This window comes from Manacus candei, unplaced genomic scaffold (assembly GCF_025592945.1).
Source record: "Manacus candei isolate 608988 ecotype Guabito, Panama unplaced genomic scaffold, ASM2559294v1 h1tg000088l, whole genome shotgun sequence".
NCBI classification, from domain to species: Eukaryota; Metazoa; Chordata; class Aves; order Passeriformes; family Pipridae; genus Manacus; species Manacus candei.
Genome location: NW_026138136.1, coordinates 6,829,806 through 6,849,892, shown reverse-complemented (window position 1 = coordinate 6,849,892; position 20,087 = coordinate 6,829,806). Strand labels below are relative to the sequence as shown.

At 37.0% G+C, this 20,087-nt stretch overlaps 1 protein-coding gene across 1 annotated transcript in view; it reads right to left on the bottom strand.

Annotated features, from left to right (window-relative positions):
* LPCAT1 (lysophosphatidylcholine acyltransferase 1) overlaps window positions 1-20,087 on the bottom strand; it is a 63,525-nt gene that overhangs the window by 5,365 nt on the left and 38,073 nt on the right. The window contains exons 10-13 of the mRNA XM_051812744.1: window positions 14,308-14,433; window positions 7,306-7,459; window positions 6,376-6,474; window positions 2,155-2,293 (exon numbers count right to left, since the gene is read on the bottom strand). Coding sequence (XP_051668704.1) covers window positions 2,155-2,293; window positions 6,376-6,474; window positions 7,306-7,459; window positions 14,308-14,433 — 518 coding nt within the window. The remainder of the gene's footprint in view (window positions 1-2,154; window positions 2,294-6,375; window positions 6,475-7,305; window positions 7,460-14,307; window positions 14,434-20,087) is intronic.

Sequence of the window (20,087 nt, the reverse complement as noted above, 5' to 3'; positions counted from 1 at the left end):
GCCCTCTTAAAACACTTCAGGCCAGACCTCACCTTGTATGAAGGGGTAAACAGGCTCAGATTTGCATTAAAATGCATGATGAGCATTTTACACGCTCTGACATAGCATCTCACTGCTCACTGGGGAAAGGGCAGAAGCCCTCCAGCTGAAGATCACTGAACAGCAAGAGTAGTAATTTCTTAAGTTCTTAAACTCTTTTGCAAACATGCCCTTTAATGTTTTGCTCCAACCTAACAGCAGCTGTCATTGCTGCCTTCCACTTTCAAGATTTCAGCATTTTGAAGGTCTTAATATTTTAGAGAACAATATTGTGAGATGATAATTTATAACATTTTATAAAAAACCTAATTCTTGCTTCACATTCCAACACCCTAGAAAGAGGGAGACTTTGAGCAGACATCTCTGCTATGTGTGTACAAAGTAACATCAGTACTTTTCCACCAGACACAATGTTTTGATTTCTCAGAACTTGTCTGGACAATATCTTCAGAACTCTGTAGTCTGCAAGTTTTTTACCTCTCCTTCCTAGTAATTAAGAGCAACAAATTCAGCATGTGCGAACTTCTACATATTCTCAGGAAAGGCAAGAGATTGAATATTTATGGCAGGAACTTTCAAGACAAAAATGCAATACCAAAGGTTTATTTGCCTCTTCTAATTCTCTACCGCAATATTTTGGACATTTATTCTTACTATTAGGTTTTTGGATATTTTAAAGTCACAGTGCAACATTTTTATTACAGAATGATAGCTTTTAATGGAAAAGGAACCAAGGAAAGTTTTAACGAAATTATGTAAAAACCATCCTACTACCTACTTTGTGTAGCCTCAAAAAAGACTGTTCTTGACTACAGGAAATAAAATAGTGAATATGAGAGCCAAGCACTTCAGTGGCCACTGTTGTGGCTTGGCAGTCCAGATATTCTTTGATTTTGACCACTCAGGGGAAAAGTGCAGGTTAAATGCAACTATTAAAGATGAATATTAAAGTATTAATTCCTTGGTAAATCACATGAACTGGTCTGAATTCACTTGTACATGATTTCAAATTTAGCTATTCTCCAACAATGAGGAGTGCCAAAATTAGAGTTCTGCTAGGTTTACCAGCTTAAGATTCTTGATGGTATTTTTGAAGCTGGCAATGGGGAGGTGGGGAGAAGAGTTGAGTCACTGTACAAATCAGTTTGGAGTGACAGGTAGGAAAAAGGCAATGGGCAGGATGTATGTGGAAATGCTGGGGATGTGACAGATGAGAGGTATGAAAAGGAAAGGGGTAGTACAGCAGGAACCCAGGAGAGAAGACAAGAGTAGTCAGGAAAAAAGGAAAGGGCAGTGGCAATGATAATCGTTAAAGTAACTCTAAAATATTTCTGCAGTTGAAGCTTTACGTACATATTGTATGACTGAAACATAGGAATTACTAGTGTAGAAACTATGATTTATTAACACTGATATCCTAATTTGTAAATTCTTTACAAATTAAATACATACTGATTATCCTAAAGGAAAACAATTAGAACAGGTTATATCATAAGCACCTCTACTGGAGATACATGATATGCTGGCTATGAACAACTCAGTTCATACTTAAATGATACAACTAAATTTAGAGCCTTACTTCAGATTCTTCATGTTTTGTGCAGTAACACGCATGTACTTTGGCTCCCAGCACAATTTATTCACCCAGGTCTCAATTTTTCAAATGCAACTTTTTCGCCTCCATACCACCTACATCACACACTACATATTAGGTAGCCTGGTTAACCCTCTCATTTCCTGCCCCCAGATACAAGAGACAAAACAAGAAGACAGAACTAAGGTACCTTTCTTTAAAAACACATATTCACATACATGGAAGTCACAGAACAGAATATTCTCTAATCAACATATCGACATACTCTCTAATCGAGTTAATTGACATATTATGTACCAATAAGGAAGAGAAAACTTCTGAAAACATGCAAATAGGGTACTTGATATCAAAGGTGAAACTCATATTTGTTAAAATGTAAATTTACTTTGTTGCATTGCTTTTATCACCATTAAAGACAAGTCAACAAAAGGTAGAGTTTAATAAAAATATAATTGTATATCAACATGAGTTCAGGCAACTTTGACATTTTGTGACACTTCTGACCCACTTAAATTACTCACCATATGTAATCTTTCCTTTTTCTTCTTCATCTACAGCTCTGAAGAGATGTGTAACATTAATCTGTGATACACCCATGGCAGTCTTCAGAATATGAGCTAAATCCTCTTCTGTTATAGTTCCACTTTCTGATTGGTATAGCTACGAATCAAGACAGCATGATAAATCATTGCAAAGCCAAATGCCAACTCCTATAAACAGCATCACATTTAAGTAATGCAAAATTAAAATTTGGTATTGGAAATTCTAGTCACTCTCAGACTGATGCGATATATTAAGGATTTCAGATTAGTGTGGGTAAAATATATCCATCATCAGTTCACCCGTGTATGCTTAGAAAGTAAAGCTTACTATATTCAGAAAAAAATCCTATGCTTACATGCCTAACCACTTGAATTACAGTGGACCACTGGAATTCAGTGACAAAACTGTTTAATGCTAACATATTTTGCAAATATGTAACTGAGAATAATATTTAGTCCATTGAGTTCCATGTCCAAACTCCAAGACAGTCTGTGAAATCAGAAGATAAAAGGTCAGCATAAAGTAGATGACCTTTCCACTTGGTCAGATGTAAAACTCTAGATTCCTTTGACCAACATCCAAAAGCCAGTTTGCATAAAATGCCTATGTGTAAATGGTATTAATCAGCAGAATCTTCCCCCATACAGCGATGGGCCTATACTTTTCTACAAATACTTATTCTAGAAAACAATAATTTGCATATTCTTACATCCTGAAAAAGAGCTGCCTCACAGAAAGAGTTAGCTTTACTACTGATAGATTGATAACTAAAAATAATTGTTCACAGTCTCATTTCATCTTCACATATGTGCAGTGTTTTTCCCTAAAAAATGGACCCGTGTAGTTCAAAACATCTGTACCAAATACACAGCTTCATTAAACTTGCTTAAAATAACTCAATTTGCCTACACAATGGAACATGAGACAAGAGTTTTTGAAACATTCCTGTCTCCTTTTCAAGCATGACAACACTGTAAATATCGAACCATGTAAAGAATGCTAGTTTGGAAACTTCCTTTTAATTTCTCTACATCATTAAGAAGGTGGGAACTGATGAGATTGAACAAAACAGGCATAAGGGTGCATTTTTCCACAAGCAGAAGTTGCTGTCACAAGACAGTACACCTCAGTGGAATAAAAATATTGAAGTTCCACAGAAGACAACACTCATGATTAGATCAGGAATCTTGACTTTTCTTCTCTAGCACCTAATTTGCACACTGTTTCACAGGAAAAGCTGCAAGGCCAAGACTTGTTTAATAAAACCTGCTACATTTTCACAGAACAAGTAGTCAGGTGATACTTGGTGGTCAGGTTCACACGCATCACATTGACAAGATTTACAACACCCTTTAGTTTCACTAGCAGTTCAGAAGGGAGGACGTGTAGCTCTTATTCTGGAATGCTGCTCTTAGACTTGATTGCCATAATACCCCCAATCTCTTTTAATTGTCCCCCGCTGTAGAAATCTGGTGGCCCTGTAACTCCTATTTTTCACAATCACAGAATCATTACAGTTAGAAGGGATTCCGGAAATCATCTAGTCCAACCCCCCCACCAAGGCAGGGTCACCTACAGCAAGTTACACAGGAACATGTCCTGCTGGATTTGGAATATCTCCAGAGAGGGAGACACCACAACTTCCCTGGGCAGCCTGTTTGAGTGCTCTGCCACCCTCAATGCAAAGAAGTTCTTCTTCATGTTGAGGTGGATGAACTTCTTGTGTTTTAGTTCATGGCCATTGCTCTTTGTCCTGCAGCTGGGCACCACTGAAAGAAGTCCTCTTGACAACCACCTTTGAGATATTTATCTGCACTGATGAGATCCCCCCTCGGTCTTGTTTTCTCTAAACAGGCCCAGCTGCCATAGTCTCTCCACATAAGAGAGATGCTCCAGACCCCTAATCATCTTTGTGGCCCTCCCCTGGACCCTCTCCAGTAGCTCCTTGTCTTTTTTGTACTAAGGAGTCCAGAACTCGACATAGTATTCCAGACGTGGCCTCACTGGGACTAAGTAGAGGGGGAGGATCACTTCCCTCAACCTGCTTGCCACACATTTTCCAACGGGCCCTAGGATACCATTGGCCTTCCTGGCCCCAAGGATACACTGCTGGCTCATAGAAGACTCACAGGCCCTTCTCCACAGAGCTGGTGTCTACTAGGTCAGCTCCCAGCCTGTACTGGTACTGGGGGTTATTCCTCCCCAGGTGGACCCTGCACTTGCCTTTGTTGAACCTCACTAGGTTTCTCTCTGCCCAGTTCTCCAGCCCATCAAGGTCCCGTGGAATGCCAGAACAGCCTTAAGGTGTATCAGCCACTCACCCCAGCTTTGTATCATCAGCATACAATGATAATATTTTTCAAGTTCTTCAGCCATATACCAAACACCTTCACTTTGAAAACTTGTAGCTATGTGAAATGTTGCACTTTCCCTGAGAGCAAATGACAAGGGCAGAAAGTACCATGTGGCAGAGGACAGAACTTGTTCAAAGTCATATCTTCATGAACTGGTTAGAACCTGCAGTAACTCCAGATAAGCTCTGTGAATATCTTACGGTACATTAAGGTAGGATGTGAGGTAGGAAAGGATTAAAAAAAGGTTCTCTTTCCTTTTTTGCTAGAATAATGAGCAAAATTTCCTCAGCTTGAGACTTTTCTTAACCCTTCCAATCATCACTAGCATGATAAAATAAGCCATACCCACTTCCCCTTCTTAATACATGTATAAATCATCTTTGTAGTTTTACAGCTAAATTTATACTTTGCAATTAACCAGGCAACTCAAAATTATGTGTTAGGAGTTGAAGAATGAAGCAGATAATGAAGAGCAGAAATTTTACTAAGAAACAGTTCTATTAAATTCAAGTGCTTCCAAAAGGAAAATAACTGTCCGATCTGAGCTCTTCCTCCTCTCAAATGGTAAAATTATATTGTGCATTATGAATCACAACAGCTAAATTTCACTAAAATATTTCCCAAAAGCCCCCTTCAAGTTTACTTTAAGCTTGTTCATTTTACTATGACGACACAAAGTTGACCAAACAGCACCTGACTATTTCTCTATGCCACTATATAGATCAAATTGACCAAGTAAGGACAGAGACCTTTCTGCTTGTGCCTCAGAAGTAGCAGTAAGTAGCAGCAGCTACTAATGACAGATTTCCCCCAATATTTATAGGAACTACATATTTTTGTTCGTTCCTCCTTTGTCAAATTTGATTCTGGTCAACAGGTAAGCATATACATGTGAACAGTAAGCACCCACAGGAAGTCATTTCTTTAGTGTGACACAGTTAAGGTTACACAGGTATGGTGAAGAACCTGAAAATAACTACTTGGAAAATAAGGCTACATATATAGTGCCATGCAATTGAATGTTCTCAGCTCCATGCATTAACCAGTGAAGACAGCATCAAGAGTTAGCACTTTTAAGTTTTAGCAACATGAAAGACCATGTGAGTTCAAGGCAAAGGGAAAAGATGATGCAGGATACAGCGGAGTTTGCATGTTGAAATAGCAATATTGAAGAAATCAATGGAAAAGAAATAATTCAAGGTGTCAGAAACCCAACAGAATGACAAATATTAAGCACTGTTGCTGTCACTTTCCCAGAAAGCCCTTATTAATAATCTATGCTGATGCTACAACAAACCACTGAGAGTAGAACAAGATCAGAAGCACTTCCAGGAAGCATAAAGTCTGGAAAACGACTGCAGAACCACCACAGAAGCATGCTAAGACTAAGAGGGAAGAAAATCTTAACAGGAGATAAAAAAATAATCTCTACTAACATGTAGGAATTTTTTTAAAATACTTTATTAACTTGAAAAGTATGATTTGATTTAAATATTCTAAGAGTTTACATTCTACAACTTAACATTCTACAAACATTCTACAACTTAATAGCATTTAGTTTAGAGGAATCAATACAAAGGACTTGAGGTTTGAGACTCAACTTGCTGAGAAGGATTCTACCAGAGTTCTACAAAGAACAATTTCAAACTGCAAACTTCCATAATTTCACACAACTTAAACTTGCAATGGATTTGCTCTTAACATGACCTCTTAATCTAACTTTCCATTGTTTTAAAATGTAATAAAGTATTAAAAGGGAATGTGAAACTTACTGTTAAGTCTAATGGCAGTATAAAAAATTTCTAAAAATAAGTAAACCATGTAAAGCACGAAAATGCTGCTTACCTGAAATGCCAACTGAATTGTTTCCAGAGTTTTGGATGGCTTACAGACAACTGACAGAGCAATGACAAATTCCCGAATGTCAATTACACCATCTTCATTCTGTGAAGGAAAACCTCCCCTCAAAACAGTGCAGTTTTTCATAAATAACAAACAGTTACTAAAGATGCAGAATATTCAGAAAGATAGTTACATGTGTCATGGAGTCTCACTGAAATGAAATCACATGAGGGCAAGAACCTGTGTGAAAGCTGCGCATGACCTTTTCGGAGTCTCAGTCAAACGTCATAGTCCAAATATTCTTAAATGACACTGCTGCAGTCACCCTTCACTTGCATATCTAAGATTTTTACATGAAACCATCTGAATTACTTGGTTGAAATTAAAACCACAGAACCAGAGGACAACGCAGCCTAATTTAAGCCATGAATACAAGACATCTGCTCTTTGGTATAAGAGAGAACAATGCAGACATATCCACCTCCTGGTCCAAACAGCACCTCATCCAGACAGAGATAATAGTAATTTCCCCATTCTGACTGCCAGAGGAATGAAAAATCCTTCAAGTTTCAGGCATCCTAGAAAAACAAGTAATTTATTTACAAGGTAAGTGAAATATCGGCTAACAGACACTGCATTGAGTTGCAATGAGCAGCAGCAGAGGTTTAGCCTGACTCTACCTTTCTTCCTCTTCATATTTTGCATCTAGAAACTAATAATTTTTTTCCAGCTGATACTCCTTTTAACTTCTACCTGAACAAATGCTTTATTTAGCTGATGACAGCTGCCCTTATGTTGCTGAAAGGGAAAAGCAGTAGGCAAATACTATGGTGAAATGCTCAAAATCATATCTTAATGAATGCAATTGGAAAAGAAGTAGGCTACAGTGGAAGTCATAAAAAATACTAACTTTTTTAATATGTCATTTCTTACCTCATCAAAAAGTGTGAACATATTTTCTAATGTGTGAGAAACTGGAAATTCCAAGTATGCCGAAAATTCTTTAAGATCAACCTTTTCTTTCTTCATTTTCATGGCACTTGCAGCATATTTATCAAGATCATCTTCAAGTGTTTCTGGCTTCAGCCTAGAAAACATTATTTTTGCACATTTTAAAAATAAATCCAGTATTAACAATGCACATTTTAATGTACCAAATGAAGCAATGGATGGTAATGGTGTAAAGTACTACAAAATCTGGAATCAGAATTATTACACAACTTTTTTATAAAATACTGGATTCCTATAATTTTAAGGCTCTCATTAGTTCTTGAACCGTATTAGAAGTTACTGCAAGGGTTTAAGAACCCTGGACATAAACTTGTGTCTTTTACCTTAATTATAAGTCATATGTGTAAGCAGTTCAACATGAAGAAACACAGTCTAGAACTAGCTAATAAATACCAAGCATAGAGAGCTAGGAGGAATTCAGGTCACCTGAATATGGCTGTATTGTAGGACAGTAACATAAACCAATTACGTTTCCAAATTTACTAATGTCACTGAACAGGAAAGACCTGATGCATCCTGCGTAAAAAAAAAGATCAGGGATTACATAATAGCGATTATACTGTTAATCCTGTTTGTCAGTGCTCATTTTTCACATTCAGTCCAGAGCTGGACACATTATAAGGTGACCTAAACAAAATTATAACAGTGCATACAGCTACAGAATTTCCTCAGTCCTTCTTCTTGCAAAACCAGATTTTGACTGATGAACGAACAACTTTATAATTCTGTAGATATCTACTTCATGGTTGGTTATTTTTTTTCCCCCTAAGTCAAGCTTCCTGTTTCTGTTTTGCAAAAAAAGTCTTACAATGAATGTAATAAATGGTGCTGCAGGCATGCAAGGAAAAGTAGATTCTCTCCCTAATACAACATCAAGCACATCTTGATCAGCAGGTTTCCTCTGAAGTGATTTAGGGTAACATGGGCATCCAAACTTTCCAGTCTGAAGACAAAAGAAGGCAATAAAGTCTCCTACAAGATCCTTCTGCAGTTGCCTGTTTTCCTGCTTGCTGCTGCAGACAAGGAAAGGCAGTTATTTACAGAACTCAGAAGCTCACACCAGAATTGTTCCCAGGCTGCAGCTGGGACTCCTCAGCAGCTTCCTCTCAGTAACAAGAATGAATAAAATGCTTAATATCAGCATTCTCAGGAGCTTCTGAAAAAAGATAAGAGCATTTTTGATAGGAAGATTATCTGTTACATCAGCTCCAGAACTTGACTGCTTGCTGTAATGATCCTTCCTAAACATCATGGCTTTTCAGTAAAAATACAACTACCACGCTGTCTGTCATGACCTATACTGACCAAATATGTATTACCTAAACAATGCCAAGTCCTGCATTTCTGGATTATAAGATCTGAAGAAGGTCATGCAAGAATTCTTCCAGAGACCCATGGCTCCCACAGAACATTCGTATATTCTCCATCCAAGCATTAAAGCACCTATCTTAAGATTTAGTTCTAGACAGTATGAAAAGATGAGACACTCCTCTGCAAACATTCACTTTTCACAACCAAGTAGAAAAGTAGAAGAAACAACACAAAAGAAATCCATAGAGGATTTGAGACGCACCCAGAACTCAGCTACTCACATGCAGGATTACATGCAAGAAGTGTCCCCAGATAATACATCCCACTGTAGTAGCTGAAATGGATTTTAACTGTAGGATAAGGACAGCTGGCATCTAAATCCTTCCCTGAGATAAGCCACCATTGACACAGAATATGTAGTCCAACATCTGTCTCTAAATCAGAGAGATTTGTTTTGCAACAAATTGACTCAAAATTCACTTTCTATAACTGAGGGAGTACCCCTTTGGTGAGTAGTATTCAAGACTTGCAATAAATATCTCTGTCAGTAATTAAATTTGAAAAGCTAAAATACAGTTTGAAGGCAAAACCTTGTATGGAAAATAGCATGACTTACCACAAATCTTACAGACATCTTGTGGTTTGTCTTTTGTAAATACAGAACATGTGAGCCAATCTCAAAAGCAGTATGTGGATCAGTGAGGCAAACACTCCTTCAACTTGAGTATAGCTGCATTGTACTTCTGGTAATCTAAGCTGGGCTTGCTTCCCTCTAGCCCTTCAAAATCAGAAAGTAATTGACGTGTTGATGACCAAAGCTGCTATGCTAAAGTTTTCTGAAGCCAAGTGCAAGTCTCGTAAATCGGTTCTGAACCAAGGTGAAATGGTTTGAATGTCTCAATTCCTTTACAATTATTATTTTTATCTCAATGGAGGCCATAAAAGCTAGAAAGCCAACAGCAAATGTCTTTACTGATGAAGTCATGCTTGTTGGCCTAATGGCATCCACGCAGGATCTAGGCTTTATGATAAAAAATGTTATTTGCTGTTGTGGTGTTTTGCTTTATTTTTTTAGGTCAGTGCACACTAAAGAGAAGAAAAAGCCATTCCTGAGTCCATGAAGATGGAAAGGACATTTTTCAAGATTAATATTAAATTCTGAACATTAAATTCTTCACAGCAGACTTCACAAGGAAAACCAGATCCCTGAAGGTAGAATATTTTCAGCATAATTACCACTATTTTTAGCAAGTAAGCTAGTTTTAGCTGCATTTGACTATTTGAAAACAAACTCCCTTCTTGCATGCTGGGAACCTGCCAAAAACCTTCTAGTGTCTGACAGAGCTGGAAGAACAGCTGGATCCTGTAGATAGCTACTGTAAACTGCAAGCACAGAGAAACATGCCCTAAGCTAGAAAAGCACAATACATTCAGTTTTGTGTCTGCTGATGTACTTCTGTGACACTTCATGTCATAATGGAGAAAGGATACTGAACAGCTGCAAAACTGACCTTCTTGAATACTCTCAGTATTGCTTTTATCAGAAATGCAGATGGACAACATCCTCCAGAAGTTTTTTTCTTTTTATAGATGATCTCTGAACACTTAGAAGTCACTGAACTATTAGTTAGCTATGAGGGTTATTACATTGGAAATTCAAAGTTCTGCCTACAGTTTGGACCCCCATTTCAGGCACACGTGTAAAGCAGAAGTTTGCATTGTAGTCTGGATGCTAAAGACTGTTGAGCAAGAATAGACAGGCACCAGGCCTATGAGGTAATTATTTACTCCTTACAGATCTTTTTAGAAGCCTATAGCAGCATTGTCTAGTAGGATCCTCACAACTGACTTGATAATACTGGAGAGTAGTAGTCAAAATGGAACTGCTCTTTAGTTCATGCCATTCTTACCAAAATACTAAGGCTTCTCAGAGACAGCAGAATTGATTCAAAACCAGTCAGTTTGAATTTCACTGAATTTCACCAGGGCCAGGGAGTATGTAAGGAGGTAAACCTTGCAGGCATGCTAAGGTCATTGAATATTCTTCCAGGGCAGACATCACTACTACCCATCACATGGGTACAAGATGCCAATAATACTCAGGGCAGGAAAGCAAAGAGACGGTTAGGAATTCAAAAAGAATTCAAACCCAAATTGCTGCCCATTACTAAAGATAAAAATTACTAGAAGTAATCCTACTGCAAAAGCTAAGAAGTCTAAAAGGCAAGAACAGTGGATTTTCCTGAAATATGACCTGAAAAAGATAATGTGGTGCAAACTGTATTTTTTGAAAGTAAGACATAATCAGCAAAGCCATACTGTCTTCAGTGAAAAGTACGATGAACCTGAGTCTGTGTACTAAAGGAATACACCACACCAAGAACCTGCCAAACCAAAGAGTCTTGTGCCACATGACACCAATGATAAAACACACATTCACCCTGTTACTATATGATAGTTTTGCTGTATTTTCTATACTCATTGCTTTTTGATGCACAAAGTGGAGGCCAACTACCACACAGGAAGAAAAAAAATGTGTCATTTTGGACAAGTATCAGTGCTGCCAAGCTTAAAAAAAAATTAGGGAAAACAGATGCATAACCTTCATTTCTAGAGAATATTTTTTCCAAAAAGACTTTAAATTAATAAGAAAAATCAAGAAGTAGAAAACAGTCACCAAAACAGAAGGACATAACACACATCTGCTTTTGCTATATGTTCCAAATCATACCTAGGGTTTTACAAGTGAAAGATTTGGGATAAAACAACTGTGAAGCAAAAAAAAAAAATAAATCAAGCATGGGATATGCAAACAGATGATCCTTAATCTGGCTCCAAGTTTGACAAAGTTGTTGCTTTCTTTCTCCTCCCCTTCATAACCTATACCCCCCCCCAAAAAAAAAAAAAGTGCAAAAGGCTGGGACCACTAGAGTAAAATTTCAGGTTACTTTAAGACCTGACTTTATAAGCCCCATCTAACAGCATGCAGAACACAGTCACTAAAAAAATTCTACTCTGGATTGCAATATGTGCTCCATTTGGCTTTTTTTTTTCCTTAGAAAAGAGAGATATCTCTAATTTTCAAAACCCAAAACAACTAAAACTGAGAACAATCACACTGAAAAAATTAGAAAACTGAATTCTCTAAGAAGACACTGATGGACTAAAAGCCACTGTTCCATAAGAAAGGGGAGCAACAATTAAAGTTGGAAGGTCCTTTTAGTTCATGAGCAAAGTGGATACAGGAATTAGAACAAACAGAAGTTTGAAACAATAGAAACAAATCAATTCAAATCAGAACTCAAGGATCTCCTTGCAGGTAACTGCCATAAAGTAGCTCATAAAAAGATGGAGATGAGATTTAATTAACTGTATTAACACTTCCTGAAGGAGATAATCTGAAGACGTCTTTAGTAAGGCACAAAATCCAAACAAGACTGAATGTCTAGAACATGGTAATAGATCCAGCCCAAGTAAAAATAGACTCACTTTAAACTGTGGGGTAATTAATTACGCAACAAATAATCAAATGAAGCAGAGGATTTACAATGTATAAAAACTATAATACAGACTGCATATAGTTTAGTAATCAGCTCATTGGTCAGACATAAATTATCAGTCTCAAGAGATGCATGACTGCTTGAGGACTAACGAATGCACAATTTGAGAAGGTTAGTCTATGATCAATTGATCTCTTTGATAAAGCAGTCATTTTACCAAGGAATTCAGTATGAAGCAGCTGAGTTTCAGCCAGCTATATAGCTCCGTTAACAGAGCCTGAGCTCTTCGTTAGATGAAGCATGAGAACTCACTGCTGTGGCTGCACGGCTTCTGGATTGAATCCCAACCAGTTGAGCACAGACCAAGCAAATTTTTCAGAAAATAATAATGAATCCTGTAGATACATAACGTGTACAGAAATAACTCTCCAGTGTAGCAAACTCACGTCTACGTTGATTTCCAAGAATGTAAACCAAAAAGGAGTCTGAATTTGTCTCACTACAGAAATCTTTTAAAATTGCATGTTACCTCAAAGGTGTGTCATTGCTCAAAAGCAAGTATTAACACTCGATGAAAAATCCATTGGATAAAACTTACTGCTCCAGTCATTTAGCTATGCACGTGGATGATCTTATTGCCTCCCTGGCCTCAAAACCTTTGAATAAACAGCAAAATGACTACTTCCATCAAATGTGCATTAGAGATGAAGTCATATTACAATCTTCATCCAACTGTGCCAGAAAAACACCATCATAATAGCCTTCTTATTGGCACATACCCAACTCCAGACAGGATATTTCACCAATGAATAATTGCTCAAACCAGAGAGGGAACTTTTGGGCTGCAGGGAACTTCACTCACAAATGCATGTAATTGTTTTAGAGGTCAAAACAAAAACCCAGAAAAGCATAATTTGAAAGAACAGCTTTAAATTGAGCAGACAGAAGCCAGACAACTTAACAAGAGGATTAAACTGAATCCTGGGATTATCAACTGCATAATAAGAGACGTGGGTGGTTGGTTTGTTTTGTTTCGCTTGCTTTTTTTTTCTTGATACAGTAAATTCAGAGCCTTCGAAACAAAGTGAGAATCTTTCTTTGCCCTTCCAAGTCTCTCCTGTCCTAATGGAAGTCTTTTCAGATGGAGGTCCTGACAATGGATTAATATATGTTTATCATCTGAATGCACAGTGTATAGCTGTCCTACATTCCTTATTCTCCAACACAGCTTTGCTCTTCTTTATTTTCATTTATGTACACAAGCTGAAGATGAAAAAAAAATAGTGAAAGGAAATAACAGTACAGAATGAAAACATGAAACTATGCTCTATACTTTCAGGTGATGAGAAAAAAAAGAAGGATATTTGCATATTAAAACAGTTAATAGGATGAGGCTGCACATGTAGTTTGTGGTTGTTCAATAGGATGACTGAAGAAGCAGAAGAAAAACTGGAAAACAGCAGCAACAAGTTCTACTATTTGGTTTATGTGAATTTTTCAGGTTTGCTGAGGCTTTTCTGAAAGGTAAAGCCAGCAGGAAATGACACTATGGGAAGAGAGAAGATCTACGCTGCATATACTGAGCTACAGTTTCATTAGAAAGTCCATCTGGCAGCAACCTACTCAAAAGATCAACTACCACTTTCTGCTGCTTGGGAAAGGGTGACCCCTCTGTCCTCACTATCACGAGTTTAATCCAGTCACAAGACTGGATGTCCTTGTTTGGCATCCCTTGTTTTCCCTTCACAGATGTCACAGGAAAAGGCAATTGACTCTTAACTGTAACAAACATTAGGAATCCCACAGTATTCCCGACCCTCTTCAGAAAGCGTTTTTAGTTTTGCTCAGGAATGACTGCTTCAGACTCACTCTGCTGACTTGTCAGATGGAAAGTAAGAACTTTACAACCTACTTCACAATCACTAGGATTTGGGGTGCTGCTTGCAAATGAATTATAGTATTGGTTTGATTTTATACTAGTGTTTCCCTGATCATATTATGACAACATTCCATATATATTCATAAATGCACTATTTTTATATGAAGGGAAAACTATATAAACATGGATATATAATAAATATGCACCTTACATATAAATATTGTATATGCTCACCCAAGGCTTCTCACAAGCTTTGCAAATTCTAAAAGACATGTATCTGAAGGCAGACGAAGTTGTCCTTCAGCCAAAGCTAGCTGACAGTCTTCAAATGTATAATCTGTCACTGAAACTCCCAGCGCCCTTGAATAAACCAAAGAAACACTGTAAATGAGACAATCTAAGAAAAATGAATACAATCATCACTTTTTTTTTTAACAGCAAGAAATCCTGTATTATGCTCTCTAGACTGAAAAATTATAAGGAAGAGCCTACAAAATAAGCTCACATAAAAAGAGCAAAATATGGACTCGAACCATTGCAGAACATCTATTTTGATTTTCTGAGTCCATCAAAATATGCAAAAACAAAAGAGAAAAATTAGGCAGTGCATATTTTCATAGACATATAAATTAATTTATATTTTCATATAAGTGAATAACAAAGGTTTCAAGATTTTTAATCCAGAACACACATATTTATCAATAATTATTTTCAATATTTTTATTGATTTATTAATGTTCGTGTAATCACTTGAGTAGACAACCTATTACTTTATGCTAATACTAATATTATATGACAGGTGACATTTCTTTATAAAGAACAGTTAGAATATAACACATAAAAGCAAGTAGAGTTAATCTCCATGCAAACACAAGTTATTTTTAAGTGTATGACGTAAAAAAGGTAGAAGAAAAAATACTCCCAAGCTTTTATATATCAACAATTAAGTATTCATTTTTGCTTTACATTTAACTTCATGGTCTGTAGTAATAGTAGCACCACAATATACTCCAAAAAAATCCTGATATTGTAGCTGCCCTTCATTTGCTATGCAAAGTTGAGAGAAAGACACTTTGGTTTGGAAGAGGCCTTTAAGATTTCAGCGTAAGATAAAATTTAGAAAGGAAACACTGCCCCGTATGAGTTACTCATGTGCCATGACTTCCATCATACTTGATTTTACTTATACTAGTAAGGAACATTACCTCCTTTATGCAGTTTTTTCTAGTTTAACGAAGCCTCAAGAAATTTTTTTATTGACTTACCTTCATTCTTTCCATCTACAGTTTGTCTAACTTACTGCTAATCACCTTTTTCATATGTGAAGTTAATATACACTAATGGCAAGATCGATACAAAACCCCAAGGCATGCCACAGTCATTTTGGCTTTGATGGAAACTCTGCATTCAATTCTATGCTTTATTATAAATAATTCAATCTGTAACTGCAGTTACTTCTCATGCAATGAACAATTTCTGTTAAGCAGTCTGTTCCTCAGAATCTCATTCTAAAGCCTTTGAATGCCAATGGAAATAACATAAGCCAGTTCTCTTTTGTCCATCAATTAACTGTCAAAACTTCAGGAATTCTCAGATGTTAGTAAGACATGCACCTAACCTTAAAGCTACTGGTCAGGGTTTCTCTCTTCTCTTTAAGGCTGACAAAGTCAAATATTCAGGAAGAACACCTCACTAATAGATATTCAAGCTCAAAAGTACCAGATACATTAAAAATAGGTATTCTTAGTAAGCTATTTGTGAACAAAATAAGGACATACAAGGTAGTGATCTTGAATCAACAGCCTTCCTTTTGCCAAGAGGAAACAAAAACCAGGAAGAAATAAAAGGAAAAAGCCAACTAAACCAAAAATATTCAAGTACATAAAAAAGTCATCTTAAAATCATGCAGACTGTTGAAGACTAGATTGCCTTATATTGGTGATCTTAAGCAATTAAATTCAGTTCCCCCAAATTTTTCTCTTCTTGATGTGCTTCTGTTCCTCCTCCTAAGAAGTGTCCTAGTAGTATTTGTAAACCAGTAAACACTTAACGGAACGGCCAAGAGATTCTTGTGATACCTTACTTCACCCCATAGACTTAGGGTTAACACAGTAATGAATACTGTGTAAAATACAGATGAAGATGTGGGGACTTAAATCCATTTCCAAGTTCAACCTGACTTAGAGATCAGGTACTGTGACTTTGTCAAAACTTCTGTTTTACAGTATTTAATATACTGTATTATAAAAGATTAAATCACTGGTATGTTACAATACAGAATCAATTTTCCTCAAAAGAAGAAAAAGGAGCAGATGAGAGAAGCAGAGTCTATCCTGCCAGTTGAGATTACTTCCCATTCCCTTCTTTTGAAGTGTCTGCGTGCTCAGTCATCCCTATAGCCTTTCATGTCAACTGTCAGTGAAATAGCTGAACACCTAGGTCAGCAAGGACATGCTATAAGCAATACTATCAAGAGCAGCATACATAAAATAATATGGTAATAAACAAAGATCTTGTCCAGCCAAGCACATTACACCAAAATTTATCAGTTCTTAAGGTCACAGTAGGTATAGTATGCAAGAGAAATACAGGAACTTAGAGGCAATCAGCTAAAGCACAGGGCAACTACATCTAAAAGAGGAAGCTGGTTAAAAATAAGTTAAAAGAAACTGGAAGGGTAAAGTGTTCCTCTGTTGCACCTATTAGGGGATCAGAAGTAGTAAAACATTTAGCAAATAAGATTCTGAAAGGACAAAAAAAAAATTAGTGTGACTCAAACTGATTAAAGGTGCCAATTAGAATGAAGAGACTTTAAAAAAACCCAAATGAAAACCACAACCGTTCCCTAAGGAAAACAAGAATAGAGAGACAAGTTAAAACATAACCATAAGGTGGCAAGCCAAAGCAAGAAACAATAACTTGTTAAAATCAAAAGCATGAAGCTTTTCAAACACATCAAAAGAAAGATGACTAAAAAAGATCAAGGCATTCAACCTGGCGTTGAAGACTGACTGCCATCCCAGAACCAATGCCAGATTTAAATAACTTCTAAATAATGGTCCATGAACATGTTGAACGAGCCTAGCCAAAGAGGAATTAAAAAACCCCAAACAAATAATCAACAAGCAACCAAAACTTAAGATCCAGAACAAATTCCAAACAAAAGCAGGGATCACCTCAGACTTAGCCAAACCACCAGCGGGAAAGACAACCTTCATCTTTTTATAGCTTTGTGCAGCTCTAATAAAAGGCACGGTATTGGGCCAGTACAGGTAAATGCCCAACACTACTAATACCTGCATGTAGGCTCAATGTCAACACATACACAAAACAGGACTGAGAAGGACAAAAGCAACTTCTCTTGTTCACCTGTTGGCAATTTTCCAGCCATTGGACTTCAAAAAGCAAAAGGGACAAATGGACTTAAACAGTGTCTCTATATACATATATATATATACACACATACGTATACACGTCCAGACTTTCACAATAACAAAGATCAGAAGTAGAGAAGGGAAGAAACAACTTTAGCTCATAGCAAAGTTCAGTCATAGAATCAACCAAGGCCAGATAGAGTCCAAGGGGCTCTTTAGTTCAGAAGACAAATTACAAGCTGTATAGGGCTACCAGTTTAAAGGACCCTGATTTCAGCTCAGAATGTTGAAGAAACTGAAGGTGGAGAACACATAAACTTTATTATTTGTGATAAGACTTGTGAATTTTTCAGCTTCTTAGAATAAAGCCTGGCATCCTAGAGCTCTCTGTGAGGCTCAGGTACAACTGCAACTCACAGGATTTTCTACAGAACCAGTTACTAAACTATTTTAACTTATCTCCAAGGCAACCTTTCTCTACTTCAACTGGAAAAAAAGAAGAAAACAGATAATTTCAATTAGTGATGAAAATCAAAAGTGCAACTCCATATTTTTAGTAAACTAGAAATAAAACAACTTTTCCCATGTCTTTATTTAAAAGCATTTTTTTTCCTCTTCTCTTCATATTACCTCTGCTTTCACAGCCAGTTAACCTGAACCTGGCCTTTTTAATGTTCAGCAAATTTGTATGGCCTGACATGCATGTCTGGCTTGACACACCTTGAGGCTTTTTCCCTCCCTGCCTTCCCTGAAATGCTGGCTATTTACCTTTCATGATATCATATGACATAAAATTTCAAAGTCAGTAAGTCACTTCAAAATAATAAACCCAAACGAAGCAAAACCCCAGAAGCTTTCCTGCAAACCCAATCTGTGACACACAACAGTTGTACTTATATCCTGATGTCTTACACCAAACAGCTCCCTACATCTAACACTTGTGCAGTCATAATATAAAGTGAATGATCAACTTTCTCATTTTCTGCATACCAATCCACTAGGCATGCAAGAGGCTGAACATAAAACAGAATGTGCCTGTTGTAATATGATGAGAAGTGAGAGAAAATAGTACAGGCAATATTGTGACATTCTGAATCTCTGCTTCAACAAAAACACTTTAGAAGTGTTTTAAGTTGTTAATAAGCAGAACTGTGAACTAATGAATACGCCACAGGCTCTTTAAATCAGCTATAATCTTTATAAGGTACTGAAAATATTAAGATTACATCAAATTTGGTATTTTTCATTATGAGATGTTGAGCAAAAAGAGAGACACCACAGTGGGCAAATAACTCCAATTATTAGTAGTCATTTGTATAGGAATTTCCTGAACCAGAGACCACTTGTACCACTATGTTTTAGAATCGCTGATTAACCACATTTTTTTTACAGTATATCTCAGCTCTGATGGAGTCACTTTATGTATCTGGTAGTGAATGCCACAATTTTGTACATGTTTTAAAGACTTACTCCATTTAATTTCAGCTGATCTACTGTTGAGTGCTTTCCATCTCTTCTGCTATGGAATCCCCTACTATGCATTTCCAGACCACTCATCAATTTTGCTGACCTTCAAAACAATCCTCCACTATTTTTTTTTTTCAACCTTTCCCAAACTGAAGAGCTTTTACCTATTTAGTTTTGGAAGGCCAGAGTAGATAGTCCTTTTTTTCTTCTCAGACTACTACTTTGTGACATTCTCCAAGCAAATGAAGGTCTAGTCAGGAGTCTGAAGTTCACATCAGGAATAGAGTATCTCATGATGGTTTAATTTTTAGATGGAAAAAGAAGTTGCCAACAGCTGCACTTCTCTCTGGCTGAAACCGGGTCCTGTAATTGTTGGTCTTGCAGATTTGCACATCACAAATCTTCAAGGGTGAAAAACGAGGCAGATTTTCCTTGTGTTGTCAGCATTCAAAAATCTAGCTCAAACCAAACTGCTGCAAATTATTACTTAATTTTAAAAAATTTATTTCTTCCATGAGAAAATAAATGTAGCAAGAAGTTGCACAGTTAACCCTGTTCTGTAACTGTGTTTGCCCAACTGCCACAACTACAGCATTCACAGAAATGAACAGAGTGCACAATGTATTTCTCATGTCCATTTTTGTATGTGACCTGAAACCCAAATAAAGCATCGAATCCTTTAGGTTGGCAAAGACCTCTGAGATCCTTGAGTCCATCCTCTGAACGATCACCACCTTGTCAATGAGGCCGCAGAACTAAGTGCTATGTCCAATTATTTCTTGAACACCTATAGGGATGGTACAGGGATGCCTTAGATGGAGTAAAAATACAAAAAAAAAAAAGATTTGAATTTCAAAGTTGAATGCTGAGTGTCCAAGCAGTAGCTGTGCAGAATCACATACGAAACATCAGACAGCATAGGCACAGAGCACAGCAGCTTTTCCAAAGTTAGATTTAACTGGCCACTGAAAACAACAGATAAATATGAGATAGACCAGTAAGCTACTGTAAACCCACATCCTCAAGGCTGCTCTTCAACAACTGGCATTACTGTATCCCATATAGTGGCAGAGATCACATACTGATGCTGTCAAAGCCTTCGAGAAAAAAACCAAAACTGATTTTGACTGCGTAAAGATGAAAAAAGGTAAGATGGAAACAGAAGACTATCTG